General features: G+C 35.1%; 1 protein-coding gene across 1 annotated transcript in view; it reads right to left on the reverse strand.

Moving 5' to 3' along the window:
• Stk26 (serine/threonine kinase 26) overlaps positions 1-17,592 on the reverse strand; it is a 53,513-nt gene that overhangs the window by 14,089 nt on the left and 21,832 nt on the right. Inside the window, exon 3 of the mRNA XM_026415168.2 lies at positions 7,771-8,001. Within this exon, the coding sequence (XP_026270953.1) occupies positions 7,771-8,001 (231 nt within the window). The remainder of the gene's footprint in view (positions 1-7,770; positions 8,002-17,592) is intronic.

Genomic DNA, 17,592 nt, shown 5'->3' on the forward strand with positions numbered 1-17,592 from the left:
GTTCACTCCCCAGTATCACACACATAAAAGTGGTTCTTATAATGGCTTACAGCTTAAGAATATTTTCTTTTACCATAAGTCTGTTTCCAGTAAGTACTATATTCTATCATATGAATGCAGAAAGCTTCCCATGCCCCTCACATTTTAAAACAAGATCTTGTAAAATGAGTTTATCTGTTTTAGGGTTCTTTATGAATGAAAAGCACCTGTTTTTCAAGTCTAAAAACAATGTATGCCCCTTTGCTTATACCAATTCAAAATGGAAACTTCCAAACTATCACCAAAAGGTATTCATAAAAAGCTGGATATGTGACCTTACAAAACAGTATATACTGCTTAGTTATTAAAGTTGAGACTAAGCAACTTCCAGATCTGAAAATAAGACTTACTACCAGAAGAACTTTTCAGTAGAACTAGGTACTCCTCTGACACAGGGAGTGGCCAGAGGTATCAGATAGCTTTTCTGACTGCCTCCTTTTGATTGTCACTCCTGGAGACAAGCATCACTGGAGGATGGCCAAAGACCTGGACATCTGGAAGACTGTTAGGCGGGCAGGAGCCTGAAGCAAGGCCTAGGGAGCAAGGTAGAAATGGAAAATTGGCAGGGCTCCTCCCTGCTCAAGGCAGCTTAATGAAAACACTAACTACAAACAAAACTAATCTAAACTAGCTTGCTACTATTTGGAGGGAGGGTGTGTAACGTCTCAGGTTCTATCTTCAAATTCTACAAAAGGCTTTATTGTTGGAGGATACAAATAAGTGGTTGGTTTGCCTTTAAAATAATTTAAAGTGCTAAGATGGTATCTACATGCTGGTTTACAATTCTAAAAGAGCCAGGTGAGTGTAAACCGTAACCATAAACTTAGCATACAAAATTCCATCTCTGCTTATAAATGAATCCATACATTTGAACAATGGTTTGGAGGATTAAGTTTTGAGTCCTGTATCAACATGGGTTTTCAGTTTGTATTAGGAAATTGTCCCTAAATTCAGAATACCTAAAGAACAATTGCTCTAGCTGGCATGGTGGTACATGCTTGTAATCCCAGTGGCACAGTAGGATCAAGAGTTCAAAGCCAGCCTCAGCAAAAGCGAGGCAATAAGCAACTCAGTGAGACCCTGTCTCTAAATAAAATACAAAATACGGCTGAGGATGTGACTCAGTGGCCCAGTGCCCCCAAGTTCAATCCCTGGTATCTGCTCCAAAAAAGAAAAAAACAATTCAATATACCAATTGTATGTACATATAAGAGAGGATTATTTATGCTACCTACGTGTTCAATTAAGTAGCTGGTCTATTAATCCAACAGGCAATAATAACACTGACCACATCAACCAGCAAGTGCAATTGAAACTAGCCTGTCACAAAAGGACAAATATTCTTTGATACCACTTATATGAGGTACCTAGAATAGCCAAATTCACAGTGACTCAAAGTAGAATGGTGGTTTCCAAGGATCAGGGAATGGGGATTATTGCTTAATTACCCATTAATTGGTAAAGATGTTCTGGAAATAAATGGTGATGACTACACAACATTGTGAATGTACTTAATGCCAGTGAACTTAGAAATGGTTAAGAGTGGTAAATTTTATGTTATGTGTGTTTTATTATAATTGAAAAACACAGAAAACAAGATTTTATAGAACTGCAAGGAACAGCAGAGATTATTTTTGCCTAGAATATGGCTAGATACTTTACCACCTCTGAACCATTTCCTTCCAGTTTGGAATGCCTTGTCCCTACCCCAACCTCACTTTCCAACTTTCATCGTAATCATATTCAAAACCTAGTTCAAATGTTAGCTCCTCAATTTTAGGGTTACTGCCCTTAAGGTACCCACAGGTAAGTAGGTAATAGATGAGGCAAACTAGAAATACATATCTGAAACTGACAAGAGTCTTGGACCAGAGGTATTAATTGTCAAAATAAAGTAGATGAGGGCTGGGGTTGTGGTTCAGTGGTAGAGCACTTGCCTAGCATGTGTGAGGCACTAGGTTCAATCCTCAGCACCACATAAAAATAAATAAATAAAATAAAGGTCTATTAACAACTAAAAAAATATTTAAAAAATAAATTAAGTAGATGAGATTGACTAGGGCAAAGAAACAGAATGAGAGGCACTCAGTAAATACATGTCTGTTAAGCTGAATCTAATATGAGGCTTCTTAGAGATATATTTTGCTGGGGCTGGCTTTGAACTTGCTATCCTCACACCTCAGCCTCCCAAGCTGCTGGGATTATAGGCATGCACCACCATGCATGGCAAGATATATTTATTCTGAGAAAAGAACATTTTGATAAGGAGAAATATATACTGTCCTTAATTTTCTTCAATAAATTATATAATTATAGTTATATAAATTATAATAAATTTTCTTTTATTTAACTATAAAAAATTTTCAACAAAAGAATATTCTAAAGACACTGAACATATACCAGATATAAGCACACACAAAGCTTCAGTGAAAAATGAAAAGGCCACAAAAGTGTACAGAATTTATTCTGGAATATTTCACTTTATTCATTCAATTCTTTTTTTAAAATAAATTTCAGTGGTGGCATATGTATGTCTGTGTGGAGGGGGTGATTATTTCCTTAACATAAACAGAAATCTAAAGGCAATTTTTACCAGCAAATAAAGGCATGATTCAAATTCTACTCAATGCTTGAGTGAGCTTCATTTTAAGATTTACATTGAACTAGAAAAATATTTAAAGATTATAAAAGATTCTTCCAACATTATGAGATCAGAAAGGAAGGGTTTGCTTATTTTAGCACTCTTCATAAAGACTAACTTTGTCTGTCAAGAAACTCTGCAGTGAACTAAAATTAAAGGAAAACACTGTGGTCACACTGATGTGTTTGTCTGGTTTTTACTCTTGTTTTTAAAAATGAAGTTATACACTGAGCTCAGTCAAAATGAATACCTAATACACTTTTGCATGTCTCAAGGAAATCACTACAATTGTATACAGTTTTAGAGAGTATATAATTTTCTCTCAAGTGCAATAACCTTTTCCTCCAGCTTATGGTGAGGTCTTGGTTATGTGTGATATCCTGTGTAAGGACAAGCTGAGAAAACTGATACCCTACACTGTTCAATTAACTTGACTCACAAAATCTTCTGTCATCTGAAATGTAAAGATGGATCAAAGAAGGTACACAGTTGATTGACAGTGCAGTTTTCTGATGTTACTTAGAGGATGTGGCCTTGAATTACACTGACTGCATTAAACAGAATCCTGTTATATGCGATTTTAGTTTAGGAAAAAACCCAAGTCTACACAATCACTGTAAGATTTAATATAAATGGAAAACAAGTTGTTCAATTTTAAAAAGTGATTCAAATAAACAGTATTAAAAGACCATATTTTGTTTTCTGTGTGTGTGTGTGTGTGTATATATCTGTACAGAGATAAACATGTGTATCATACATTTATTTACTTTAAATAGATAATTTTATCATGAAACAATAAGTTCTTCACTGTATTCTTTTTTTTTTTTTTTGCAGTACTGGAGATCAAACCTAGGGCCTCATGGATGCCAGGCAAGTGCTCTACCACTGAGCCATTCCCATCCCCAAAGTATTCTTTTACTAAAAGACTTCAATTAATGATTGGGAAAGGAGATAAAAAAATTTCAATTTAATCCATCAAGAACATCTTGGACAATGGTGTTTTTTCTATTCTCACCAACTAGTCTGAGTATATTCTACAATCAAGATTTGGTACAAAAATTAGTTTATATTTATTTAAAGATTAAGTAATTACTAGATGAATAGTACATATATAATGTGGTGCTAAGTTTTGAAGAGAATTTTTTTAAAATGTGAAATCTTGTAAAAATAGAGTTGTGGGCTGGGGATGTGGCTCAAGCAGTAGCGCGCTCGCCTGGCATGCGTGCGGCCCAGATTCGATCCTCAGCACCACATACCAACGAAGATGTTGTGTCTGCCAATAACTAAAAAATAAATATTAAAAAAATTCTCTCTCTCTCTCTAAAATAAAATAAAGAAAAAAAGAGAAGTAAATTTATGAGCCAAATAATATGAAGTGATGTAATTAAAAAAAAATTGAGTTGTAATACATTTTCTACGAGACTGAATATGAATAAACAAAGGCTATAACAACTAGTAAAAAGTTAAATTTCTCATATCAGTAGTTATTTCCAATATAATAAACAAGACCTATTTTAAATAGGACTTATTAAATATTTTAAGTCAGTCACCAAAAATAGCTTATCTGTTATATGGGCCTAAAAATAGCAAGGGTTCAGGTTTGCTTTAGACTGGGTCTGGAATTACCAGTATTCTATCCAGAAAGAGTCAACCCAAAAGTACAAATCACACACATACACACGTACAAAAAAAAAAAAATCCTAGGACTGCCTACAACAAAGTCTGTTGTAGGAATTAGAAGGGGGACTTAAAAACTATTGAGACTGAATAATCACGAGATTTCTCTAACTTAATATTAACTGCTAAATTAGCCTTTTAGGAGTGAACATGAAAGCCAAAGGACAAAAACTCAGGTATGTAGTAAAATATAGTAACAGCTAACACTTAGAAAGAAATGCTGAAATTGAATAAAAATTATCAGTGTTATTACTTCCTTTTTGAGGACTTCATCTAGTACAGTGTTTAATATAGTGGCTGTTTAAGGATTAATTCTACTATGCATACACTCTCTACCCAATTCATATAATGTTAAAATAAATCAAACTTGTAAAAAGGCAAGGAAACTGATGGTAATTTTTTTTTTTTTTGGTACCAGGGATTAAACTCAGAGGAAGTTTACCACTGAGCCATATCCCCTGGCCATTTTTGTATTTCAGAGACAGGGTTTCGCTGAGTTAGTTAGAGCCTAAGTTGCTGTGGAGGAACTAGTGAGATTCCTTTCTCAGCCTCCCAAGCCGCTGGGATTACAAGCGTGCGCCACCATGCCTCGCTTACATAGATATTAATTAATATAAATACTGATAAAGAAAGCAATGACAAAGTGAAGTCACCAAGATGGAGGAATAAAAAAGAGCGATCTTTGCAACAGCTGCCACACAGACGCAAACCAAAATAATCCTGGAATGGTTCAAGGGCCCTTTTAAGAAATTGAAACAATACAGTGGAGCATAGGAAAGCATTATACACCCATAGAAAGGATTACAGGTGGATCTAGTATACCTGAGACGCCAGTGGACCGCTAGGAACAATGAAGTAAGGCAGGAATCATTTATCAGTTTCATCATCACCAGACTCCAGATTCATGAAAGATGGCTGCCAGGCGAGTTCACATACCAAACGCGCACCCGCTTTGTGGCCGTGCGCGCGCGCTCTGAAGTTGTACACACACGCTTTGCAGCTATGAGCGCATGCTCTTTGCGGTTGTATACACTGGCTTTGCAGCTGTGCGCATGTGCACTCTGCAGTCGTATACACACGCTTTGCGGCCATGCACAAGCGCTTTGTGGAGGAAAGCCCACGCACACGTCATATGCACCCTTGCCAAAACCAAGGTTTCTTTGCTTCCATCCTCACTCCGCACACCGGTTCTGAGGCCACTGAGAGACAGCATGTACTCTGGAATCTGGAATGTAACCTTGCCTCAGACGATCCATATTTAATGGCTCACACCAGGTCTGCGCCAAGGTTGCTCTGCGCATGTCTATACTGCAGACATACACTCAGCCCAGAGTTAGGGTCTAAATTGTAGCGGCACTGCAGCCAACCTGAAAAGTTGAGACAAACAGATCGCCACAACAAGCTAGCTCCCTTTGGGCCGAATTTTTTGCACATGCATGCACTCTGGACATCTTCTCAGAGGTCAGTGAAGTATTCTCTTCTCTGTCCCATAGTAGCTTTGTGTGTGTGTTGCGGGGGGTGGGGGTTTGGGGGTGTGTGTCCATCTCCATCTTTTTCACAAACACCGGCGCCTTGCATAAGAAAGAATACTAAGCAATCCCACCCTTATAAACTCTGAAAGTCTAATACTGCTTTCCTTTGAAATTTTTCAACATGGGAATAAGCAATTTTTTATTTCTTTATTTTTGGTGCCAGGAGTGAACCCAGAGGCATTTAATCACTGAGCCATATCCCCAGCCCTTTTTATTTTTTATTTTGAGATAGGGTCTACCTACATTGTTTATGGTCTTCCTAAATTATTGCTGAGGTTGGCTTTGAACTCACAATCCTCTTGCCTCAGGCTCCCAAGCTGCTGGGATTAGAAGCATGCACCACCACACCCAGTAAAACAATTTTTTAAAAAAACATTTTTAGTTGTATATGGACACAATACCTTTATTTATTTATATGTGGTGCTAAGAATCAAACCCAGTGACTCATACATGCTAGGCAAGTGCTCTACCACTGAGCTACAACCCCAGCCCCAACAATTTTATTTTAAAAATAATTTAAAACCCAACCTAGAATTTTCTAGCTATTTATTCTTTTTCTTTATCTCTTTTATTTTTATTTCTTCTTTTTAGTTATATATGACAGTAAAGTCTATTTTTGACATATTTATACAAACATGCAGTATATCTTATCTAATTAGGATTTCAGTTCATCTTAGGTTGTACATGGTATTAAGATTCATTGCAGTGTACTCATACATGTACATAGGAAAGTTATGTCAGATTCATTCCACTATCTTTCCTATTCCTAATCCCCCTTCATTCTCTTCATTCTCCTTTGTCTAATCCATTGTAGCTATTTATTATTTACATTTCAATGGACACAAATCCTGACTTTTACCTCTGGAACCCAAGAACTCTTGGGTTTTACTAAACAAAGAATTTTCTGTTATGCAGTAACATCTCCATCTGCTGGAAATTTAGGTGGCTGCTAATTACATGATCTTGGAACCAGGAAAAAAAATCCAGCTTCAGCAGGGGGTCAATATTATTTCATTTTATTCCATTTTAACAAAAAGTTGTTCCCCTATTAAGTTCCATATCCAAGATTCAACCAACTGTGGGTCGAAGAAAACCTCTCTACTGAATAAGTACAGACTTTTTTGTCATTATTCTGTAAACAATACAGTATAACAGTTACTAACATAACATTTACAATGTATTAGAGAATAATCTAGAGGTGATTTAAAGTATAAGGGAGGATGTACATAGGTAATATACAAATACTATGTCATTTTATATAAGGGACTTGAGCATCTGGGGATTTTAGTGTCTTGGGAAGCAGGGCCTACAACCAATCTCCTGAGGATAATAATGAATGAATGAGTACATTTATCATGTGCTTGAGATGTGCCAGACTCTGTGTCTGTGCTGTGACAAAGAAACCAAGACTGGTTAAGCTAAACTCCCTGCCATCAAGAAGCTCACAACCTGATGGGAGAGAAAAATGCAAACACCTTAACTCAATGGAATAAGAGACATACTTAAAAATTTCATCAATTCTGAGATTCAGACAGAATGAACTATTGAAAAGAGTTTGCAGGAACCAAGGAAGGTTGGCTTTTTGCTGACAAAGGATATGTCTCAAGAACCAGCTGCTCCATTTCTGCTCCTCCACTGAACCAAAAAGTTCAGGTATAGAACAGAGTACAGCTGAGTGCTGAGATATATTCAGGATACAGTTGCTAAATCTAACAACAATTTATTTGGCACTATAATGGAGGGAGCTGGATTCTGCCTAAAGGACAAAGACTGCCAAATCCTAATTTGAGACATTGCTTTTCAAAAACAGAATTTAAAAAGAGAGGAAGAAAAACATAATGAAAATACCTTATGACTTAAATAATATAGCACACACATTACCTTTAAATATGACCCATAGTATTTTGTTACATATGAGCTGTCACATTGACTCAAAACAGTTATTTCTTGTTGAATGTCTTCTATTTCATCTTCGGCTTCCTCAAGGTCAATGATTTTAATAGCAACAACTTGCTGAGTACGGTTATCAATTCCTTTGAAAACTTCTCCAAATGAGCCTTTTCCAATGCGTTCTAATTTTGTGAACAGTTCTTCTGGATCTGCTATATTGTTCTATGGAAGAAAGAACACAGATGATTTTTTAAATGAAGGAAAATGAATCATAAGACAAAAACACTTTTTGTATAGGTCTTCACTTTTTAATATTTTTAATTGTACGTATTTACTGGGTATGGTGTGATCATTCAACACATGTACAATGTGTAATGATCAAATTTCATCTCCTTGAACATTTATCATTTCTTAATTTTTTTTAAAGCTTACAAACTCCTTTGACTCTTCTCCACAATTGCTTTGTTAGAACAACTGTAATCTCAAACAGCCAGCTGGTCCACATTCTACTGGATCACCCACACCAAAACGGTTTAGCTGATCGTGCACCACTAACAAACCCATACAGCAAAGTCTCTGAGATCTGCCAAAAGATCAGATATATTTTGGAACAAAGCAAAGGATTGTATACAGTTTGAACACTAATGCAAATGTAAGAAGAGTTTTATAAGCATTCTTTCTGAGTATGGTGGTGCACACCTATAATTTCAGTCATTCAGAGGCTGAGGCAGGGGGATTGCAATTTTGAGGTCAGCTTCAGCAACTTAGGGAGACTCTAAATCTCAAAATTTAAAAATGACCGGGATGTAGTTCAGTGGTAGAGCACCACTGTGTTCAATCCCCAGTACCTAAAATAATAACAAAAGAAAACAACATTCTCTCAATATTACTTTTGAACTCTCCTCTGTCTCAACTCAGACCTGCCAAAAAAACCCACCTATAATTCTAAGCAACAAAGAACACAAAATACTTCTGATCCTTTTTTTTTTTTAAATGTAGGATCCTATTTGTGTGAAATGTTCTCATCAATGGCTGAAATGTTTTTGTCTTTTTGGTAATAGCTATTCTAACTGGGGTAAGATGATACCTCATTGCAGTTTTAACTTGCATATCTCTGATATCTAATAAAGTTGAGCAATTTTTCATAAATTTGTTGGCCATTTGAATTTCTTCTTTTAAGAACTGTCTGTTCACATTTTTAGGATCCTATTTGTGTGAAATATTCTCATCAATGGCTGAAAAGCGATTCTATGCCTTTATTAAGAACTGTTCTCCATGCTGAGGAAAGAAATCTACCAAAATATACTAAGCCCATATACGCATATATCACAATTAATCCTGCTTACATATATAATTACAATGTACTAATTAAGATAGTAATAATAATAATAATAATATCAGTAGAGGAAGCAGATCAGGGGGAGAGGAGAAGGGACAGAAAAGGTACTGGGGAATGAGATTGATTGCATCATGTTATGTGCATATATGAATATGGTGTAACAAATCCCACTATTATATATAATTTTAATGCTCTAATAAAAATGTTAAAAAGAATTATTCCCCAAAAGCACAGGAAACAAAAGCAAAATTATGCAAATGATATTATATCATATCAAGAAGCTTCTGCACAGCAAAGGAAACAAAGTTGAGACAAACTACAGAATGGAAAAAAATAAATATAAATTATTCATCTGATGATGGTAGATGAACCTACATAGTGGAACACTTGTCTAACATGTATGAGACCCTGGGTTTGAGGCTCAATATTGTTTTAAAAAACAGAATGTAGGAACTTTGAAAAGTTTTTAAATATACAAAAGAACTTTCACAAATTATTTCACAGTGGAGAATAATAATATTAACACTTTTCTCTGATAAAATCTGACATGAAGCAAAGGTTTTTAGAATAATGAATGTATAGGCATGACTTAGATTTATAAATTCACTGTCCTTTCCTGATATAGAAATATTCTTTTTCTTTTCTTACAATATACAACTTTGAATTAAAACCTTACTCCCATAAGAAATTTTTTATACTTCTTAAACTTTTAATGTTGAAGACATACTTCTGATCAAGTAGCATCTCAAGATGTCCAAGCCTTCCCCCAAAAGCATATTATTAAATTATTCTTAAGTACTTTATTAGTCTAAAACTTTGAGTTCTGCCAAAATATAAGAGGATGCAATTTAGTTGTGGTGAGCTAAATTATAATCGACTTTGTCTATTGGACCTAGAATATCTGTTCATTTTCTATAATTTTGCCTAGTTTTACCTTATCATCAATTTCAGCAGATAATTATGGAGTTAATATGTCCCTTATATCTTATTATTAAAGAGGCCATTAAGGTTTATTTTTCTCTTATCAATTTCTTTGCTCTATGATAACCAAATAGACACACTACTACCTTAGTAAACTGGTTCCTTTTGAGGTAACTTCAAGATGTACTACTGCTTTTAAAAAATTTTATCAACTTCTCTTTTTCAGCCTGCCTAAAATACAGTTTGCACATGATGTATTTTACCTTGTAAGCTTCTCACATATTCCTGTATTTTTTCCATTTCTAAAACATGCACATTCCATATTAGAGGCTCTTTGATACTTCAAGCTATATGTATATCCTCACCTATCTCCAGAATGCACATGAAACAAATACACCTTGAGATTCCCATATGGCCTTTTAAAAATAACTTGAAGACTTCCAGTAGGTTGAACATGCCTCTTTAAAGCTCACATTTTGTTGTAATACCTTCTCAAAAACATGATTTCCTTGGTGTCCTCTTTTATCAAGCTATTATATGTATGTATTTCATTGTGATCATTACTTTATTACTATTACACAGTGGTGATCCCATAGTTACCTCTTCCTACTTTTGGTGATGGTTTTTTGTTTTTCTACTACCCTGTGGTAAAAATTTCTACAAAATACCTTGGTGATGGGTTCACTTCTATATAACTTCCCAAATTCAGTGACCTTGGAAATTTTTCTTAAAAAAAAATGAGTCAGCCTGTTCATATTAAACATACTAAAGTTGGGAAATAAACCATTGATGAAAACTACATAGTATACACCTTTTGATAACATACTCTGGGAAGTGTGTATATTCATTAACTCTATAACAAGAATCTTCTGTTGTTAAGAAATAAAAATTAAATCCTAATCTTCCTAATTAGTGTTTTAGAAGGATTTGACTGGAACAATCAGCCCCAGGGAGGATACAGCTGTGTCTTGCTTTCTATAATAAATGGATTCTGGCAAATATGTAAATCAAGGATTTAAAAATCAAGTCACATTTTGCATTTTAAGGAAGCTCTAAAGTAAATCCTAACTCATCAGTATAGTTTAACATTTTATTGGAGACGGAAACAACCATCATTTATACAATGTATCATACTTCCTACTCTTATTTTGGGTCTAAAACTTATGCAAAACATTATCTTTAGAGAGAAAGGAATCGTGAAAACAAGTTTTCTCTAGCATAACTTCACTTCTGTAAGCATTTAAGGAATGGGGATCCTTACCCAATTTACCAATTTCTGAATCCATGATAGATAACAGCCAAGTTCTAATTTCTCCTTCAGCATTTTAAGCCAAGGCATTCTAAGTATCTTTAGTAAACACAGGTTGCTTTGTTGTTTTTAGTAGAAGGGAAAAAGTCAGGTAAATAAATGGTAAACAGGGCTGGGGTTGTAGCTCATTGGTGGAGCACTTGCCCCTCAGGTGAGGCACTGGGTTCGATCCTCAGCACTACATAAAAAGAAACAAAAAAAAATAAAGGTATTGTGTACACTATAAAAAAATAAATTAATAAATAATAAATACCCCAAATAATGCAATTAAAAAACACCCACATAAAGATGCTGGTTTGTCCTTGGCATTTGCAGGTAAATGGCTGGCGTTGGAGAAGATAATGCTAAGTGAAGTCAGCCAATCCACAAAAAACAAATACCGAATGTTTTCTATGATATAAGGAGGTTGACTCATAATGGGACTGGGAAGAAGAGCATGGGAAGAACAGATGAATTCTAAATAGGGAAGAGGAGTGAGAGGGAGCAGGGGATGAGCAAGGATGGTGGAATGTCTTGGACATCATTATACAAAGTACATGTATGAAGACTTGAATTGGGTGTCAACATACTTTATATATAAACAGAGATACAAAAATTGTGATATATATGTGTATTAAGAATTGTAATGCAAAAAAAAGAATAGTGTTACCTTAGATTAGGTAGAGGAAAGTGAAAGGAGGGGAAGGCAAGGGATGTGGGGATAAGAAAGATAGTAGAATGAAACAGACTTTATTACTTTATGTATGTATGTGACTGTATGACCAATGTGATTCTACAATATGTAAACTCAGAAAAATGACAAATTATATCCCATCTATGTATGATATATCGAAGTTTATAAGTGCATTCTACTGTCATGTATAACTAATTAAAACAAATTAAAAATTTTTCAAAAAAAGATGCTGGTTTGTGCCAGGTATGATGGCACATGTTTATAATCTCAGCAACTTGAGAAGTGAGGCAGGAAGATCACAAGATGGAGGCCAGCCTCAGCAACTTAGCAAGACCTTGTCTCGAAATAAAAAAAACAAGAAGAGCTAGCAGTGTAGATTAGTAATAAAGCACTCCTAGGTCTAATCCAAAGTGCCATACAAAAAAAAATTATTTGCCCAATCATTCCCATTACTTTTGTAGACTAGAAGAAAATCAAGTCAGCATCCTCTCTACTCCAGATCTAATATTCTTTTAAGAATATAGAATCTCTAAATGTTACTATTTCTGCTGCAAATTAAACTTTACTACTTTGTTTGCATTCCTTTCTCAAAGCCATAGTCTAGGAAGGTGTTGTAAGTTGTGTAGAAGCTAATACAACATAAGAAAACTTCATATTGATTTACAGGTAATGGTAGAGGATTTCTACATGCCCCATAAATGTGGGTCTGTGAAAGTGAAAACTTCATACAGATCCACCTCAGGACACTCACATTAATACTTTGATTTGCTTTACCTGTTCAGATTGGCTTCAATCTGCATCCTTCACTCTAACAAATTTAAATCATACAAGGTATTATTACCACTAACCAACTATTCACTAGGGAATTATTCTGAAGAAGCCTAAAAGGGGAAAATTTTTTATGGTGATCACCTTGCTTTTCTTCTATGGAAAGTCAGAGGCAGATGGAAGAAGACTTTTTGGATTCTCAAACCACAATTTAGTTTCTTTTTTATTAGAACATCATAATTTTACATAGCAATTGGGTGCATTCTGACTGGAGGAATTCTTAAAAGTTCTGTAAGTGCTCACCAATTTTGGCTGTGCATTGAGAATCACCTGGATAACTTTAAGAATGCAGATACTCAGGCTTCATCCCAAAACCATTGATTTGTATATTTGAGACTGGAGCCCCATGAGTATTTTGAAAAAGTGACCCAGATGATTACCATATCGTCATTTTGGCATCAGGCTTAAGATCAACATTTGGAAACTATAGAGCAGACAGATGTGAAATTTGTATTCTTGATTACAGGAAACACATTATCCTTACTTTTCCCAGACAAGCATGGGGGTCTCATCTAGTTCTGTATACTAAATGAACAACTTGGAGATTAAGATAAAATCAAGAAGCTGAAAATGGTGGCCCACACCTGGAATCCCAGCAACTCAGGAGGCTGAGGCAGGAGGATCACAAGTTTGAAGCCAGCCTCAGCAAAATAGCAAGGTCCTAAGCAATTTAACAAGACCCTATCTCAAGATAAAAAACTAAAAAGAGCTGGGCATGTGACTCAGTGGTTAAATGCCCCAGAGTTCAATCCTCAGTACCAAAAAAAAAAAAAAAAAAAAAAAAGAGGACTTGATACTTACATGTTTGTGCCTGTACTTGAAAATCAAGTCTCCAACACTTCAAAGGATGCGTCTCTAAAATTAGCCCTTATTCTCAATACTAGAAACAATATTTGTCGAAACACAAGCAATATATAGCATGCTTTCTAGGTGTAATCATTTTTAAACATTGCTTTTACTCAGTATAGTCTATGAATATTCTATAGGTTAGGATGTAATTGGTGATAGTTTTGAGGTTAAGAGCCAACACTGATGAAGGATAAAAGTTAAAATCTCTAGTAAGCAGGAGAAAATGGGTCCATTGTAGAGGGTGACATTAGGAATGGGTGAACAAATCAAATAAGAAAATTATAGACAGATTTAGAATAAAATTTTTTTTGTACCAGGGATTAAACCCAAGGGTGCTTAATCACTGAACCATATCCCCAGCCCTTTTTATTTTTTTATTTAGAGACATGGTCTCACTAAGTTGCTGAGGCTGACTTTGAACTCACAGTCCTCCTGCCTCAGCCTCTGCTAGGATTATAGGCATGTGCTACCTTGCCCAACCAGAATGAAAATCTTGAAAGCCAAAGGTGGGGAAGAATGTAAGGTAAAGAATCTGTTTCTTGGGCTGGAGTTGTGGCTCAGTGGTAAAGTGCTCACCTAGCATGTGCAAGGCCCTGGGTTAGATCCTCAGCACCACATATAAATAATAAAATAAAGGCACTGTGTCCAACTATAACTAAAAAATAAATGTATTTTAAAAAGAATCTATTTGGGGCTGGGGATGTGGCTCAAGCGGTAGTGTGCTCGCCTGGCATGCATGCGGCCCGGGTTCGATCCTCAGCACCACAAACAAAGATGTTGTGTCTGCCGAAAACCAAAAAATAAATATTTAAAAAATTCTCTCTCTCTCTCTCTCTCTCTCTCTCTCTCTAAAAAAAAAAAGAATCTATTTCTTTGAATCCGAAGTAGCTAAGAGCACTAGTGTGAAAATATAATAAGTTAAAGGAAGAGAAAAGAGATTTCTCAAAGGATTTGATCAGGAAGGGTTGAGCTCAGATGTTCTTAAGGAACCTGCAAGGCACAAAAACAAGCAGAGCAAGGCTGAACTCATAGCCATCCTACTTAATGAAGCCCATGCAATGAATCCTCTCAGCTATAACTTTTTGCTATAACAAAGGCTGGCCTGTCTGAGGACCCATCAGCGATTCCCTGATGAGGAGGAACACGACAGAAAATGATGAGCAAAGAGTGTGCTAATGATATCAAGGCTTAAAGAGGAAGACCTCTTACTCTCTTCAGATTCTCAAGTGGTAATACTAGGACTGACATACAGTGAAAATAGGGTATGCTAACAATCACCGAGAGTAACTAAAAACTTCAGCCTAAGAGTGTACTAAAATTGAGATGTACATCTAATTAGCTATCTATTTAAATCAGTCAGATTAGGTCTCCTGAGCTGGAGACGAAATGCTTTTCTGGATGACTCCCACATCTATACCATTACCTATCATCTAACAAGCAGAATGGATATTAACAAAAATCATCCTCTATTGGCTTCATGCGCCTCATATTAAATTATTGTTTTGGGTTGGGTTGTGGCTCAGTGGTAGAGTGCTTACCTAGCACGTGGGAGGCACTGGGTTTGATTCTTGGTATCACATAAAAATAAATAAATCAAATAAAGGTATTGTGTACATCTACAACTAAAAATATAAATAAATAAATAAATTTGTGTTTTTTATAATCTCCTACATTAAGATTTTTTATTTGCTCTAGGAATATTGCCTAAAAGTGTTGAGTGTTTCCTAATCAAGATAATTCCAGAAAGAAAAAAAAAGTTTAAAATCAACAGTCATGTCCTTCTTAGCACTGCTGAATTCAAGACCACAGGATGCTATCTTTTTTAAGTGCTACATATCATCCTGCACAACTGCCTTCTCCCTCAGCATAGACATTTAGAGCTGGAAGGAAATACATAGATCATTCAATCCAACCCACTTTCACTACCATCAACAACAATGCTTGCTATGTCCTAAACTAATATCACTTGAAAATCAAGTCATCGACACTTCAAAGGATGCATCTCTAAAATTAGCACTTATTCTCAATACTAGAAACATAATATTTGTCAAAACACAAGCAATATGAAATTTATGGTTATGAAATTTAAGGTTATTTATGTCAAAATGATGGTAAAGGAAGAGAGGTTAAGAATGAATATAGAGTCTTGGAATTAAACAAATTATAGACTCTTTGAGATGAATAGGAACTTGGCAAATATCTTATCCAAAATCCATTTTCTCTAACACAGAAAGAAGTAGCCTAGAGAGATTATAAATTCTTGAAATATATAAGACATTAACCAGTGGCAAAATTTACACTTGAAACCTGATTTCCTGACTCTTGTGTCTAAAGTTCCTTTGCCACAGCTTAGATTTGTAACTTAAAACTATACTCCCTTTGGGGTAAAATTGGGAGTTCATAACCCACTTCAATCTAATGTATGAAATATGATATGTCAAGAGCTTTGTAATGTTGTGAACAACCAATTAAAAAAAAACTATACTCCCTTTTGCTATAAACCCAAAATTATTTCCATCATAAAGAGATCACACAACTGTCCAATGTCTATTTTGTAATATCCCAATATTTAAAGAAGTTGAAAAATTTAAAAATGAAATAATTTTTAAAATTTAATATGGGACTTTTCTATTCTCCAAATGATACAATTTTATTATTTTTAAACAATGATAAAAATGCATCGATTTATCATGTTTACAATACTGTTGAAATACATTTTGGCATGCTGAAATCAGGTAGTTATCATTTTTGTGGCATGGACACTTAATATCCAGTTTCTTAGCATTTTTCAAGATGACTACATATTGTTACTAACTATGCTCACCATGATGTACAATAGAGGTCTTGAACTTACTCCTAACTGAAAGTTTGTACCCTTTGATCCATCAGTTGCCAGAACATGGACAAACCTGGAGGGTGATATCTTAAGTGAAATAAGCCAGAGACAGAAAGATACTGCATGATCTCACTCATACGTGGAATCTTAAAATGTTGCTCTAACAGAACTAGAGAGTAAGTGGCTACCAGGGCCTGGGGCACTTGGCAGAGGGCAGGTATTAGGGAGATGTTGGTCCAAATGATATAATTCCTTACAATTTTGAACCACTGTGCAACTGGTTGACCCTGTATGTCCATAAATACCACAAATTTCATATTAGAATCATAATGAAAAGTAATCTGTAAGTACCTTGACTTTCTGTCAAAGTTACTTGACCCTATTTTTTGTTTTCCATGTCAGTAACTAGGCTGGAATCTGCTAGTCTCTAGAGTGTAGGAGGCAAAGTAGTGATGGTATTCCATATCATAATTCCCAGAGGATCCAATGGCAGAAAGCCACTGGCTCCAATTTCAGCTCTATCAGTGATTTATTGTAGACTTCAGTAACACTAACACTAAGGTTTTTGAATTTGTCCAAGAATAAAAATAATATTTAACATCAAATGTTAATCTTGTGCTATTTCATGTAGACCTAGAATTGTTTAAGTGGCTGTGTGAATGCTCAGATTTATAATGAGAAGGATAAAATAAACTCCCCATAAATCTGTCTGAACTCTTGGAGAATATGATGTTAGCAGAGTGTTTGTCTACTGTGTATAACCTCAAGTTCATATTACAATTATCTGATAAAATTGTATGGATTCCTTAAAAAGAAACCCCTGTGATTTATATTCCTGAAACAAAATACTTAGCTTCACCATATTTTGCATATGACAGAATAAGAACTAAGATAAAATTTAAATATGTCTATGTATGTTTCAAATTAAACATGAAGAATTTGGCAAGAGGTCAGATTCCTTTAGGTGGTCAGTCATGGAAGTTTGTATTTCCATGTTTATAAGAGCTAAAAAATATGTAAGTGTATAAAGAAAATGTCCTCAGTTTATCTATTTTTGT

Source organism: Urocitellus parryii, chromosome X (assembly GCF_045843805.1).
Source record: "Urocitellus parryii isolate mUroPar1 chromosome X, mUroPar1.hap1, whole genome shotgun sequence".
In the NCBI taxonomy this organism is placed as follows: Eukaryota; Metazoa; Chordata; class Mammalia; order Rodentia; family Sciuridae; genus Urocitellus; species Urocitellus parryii.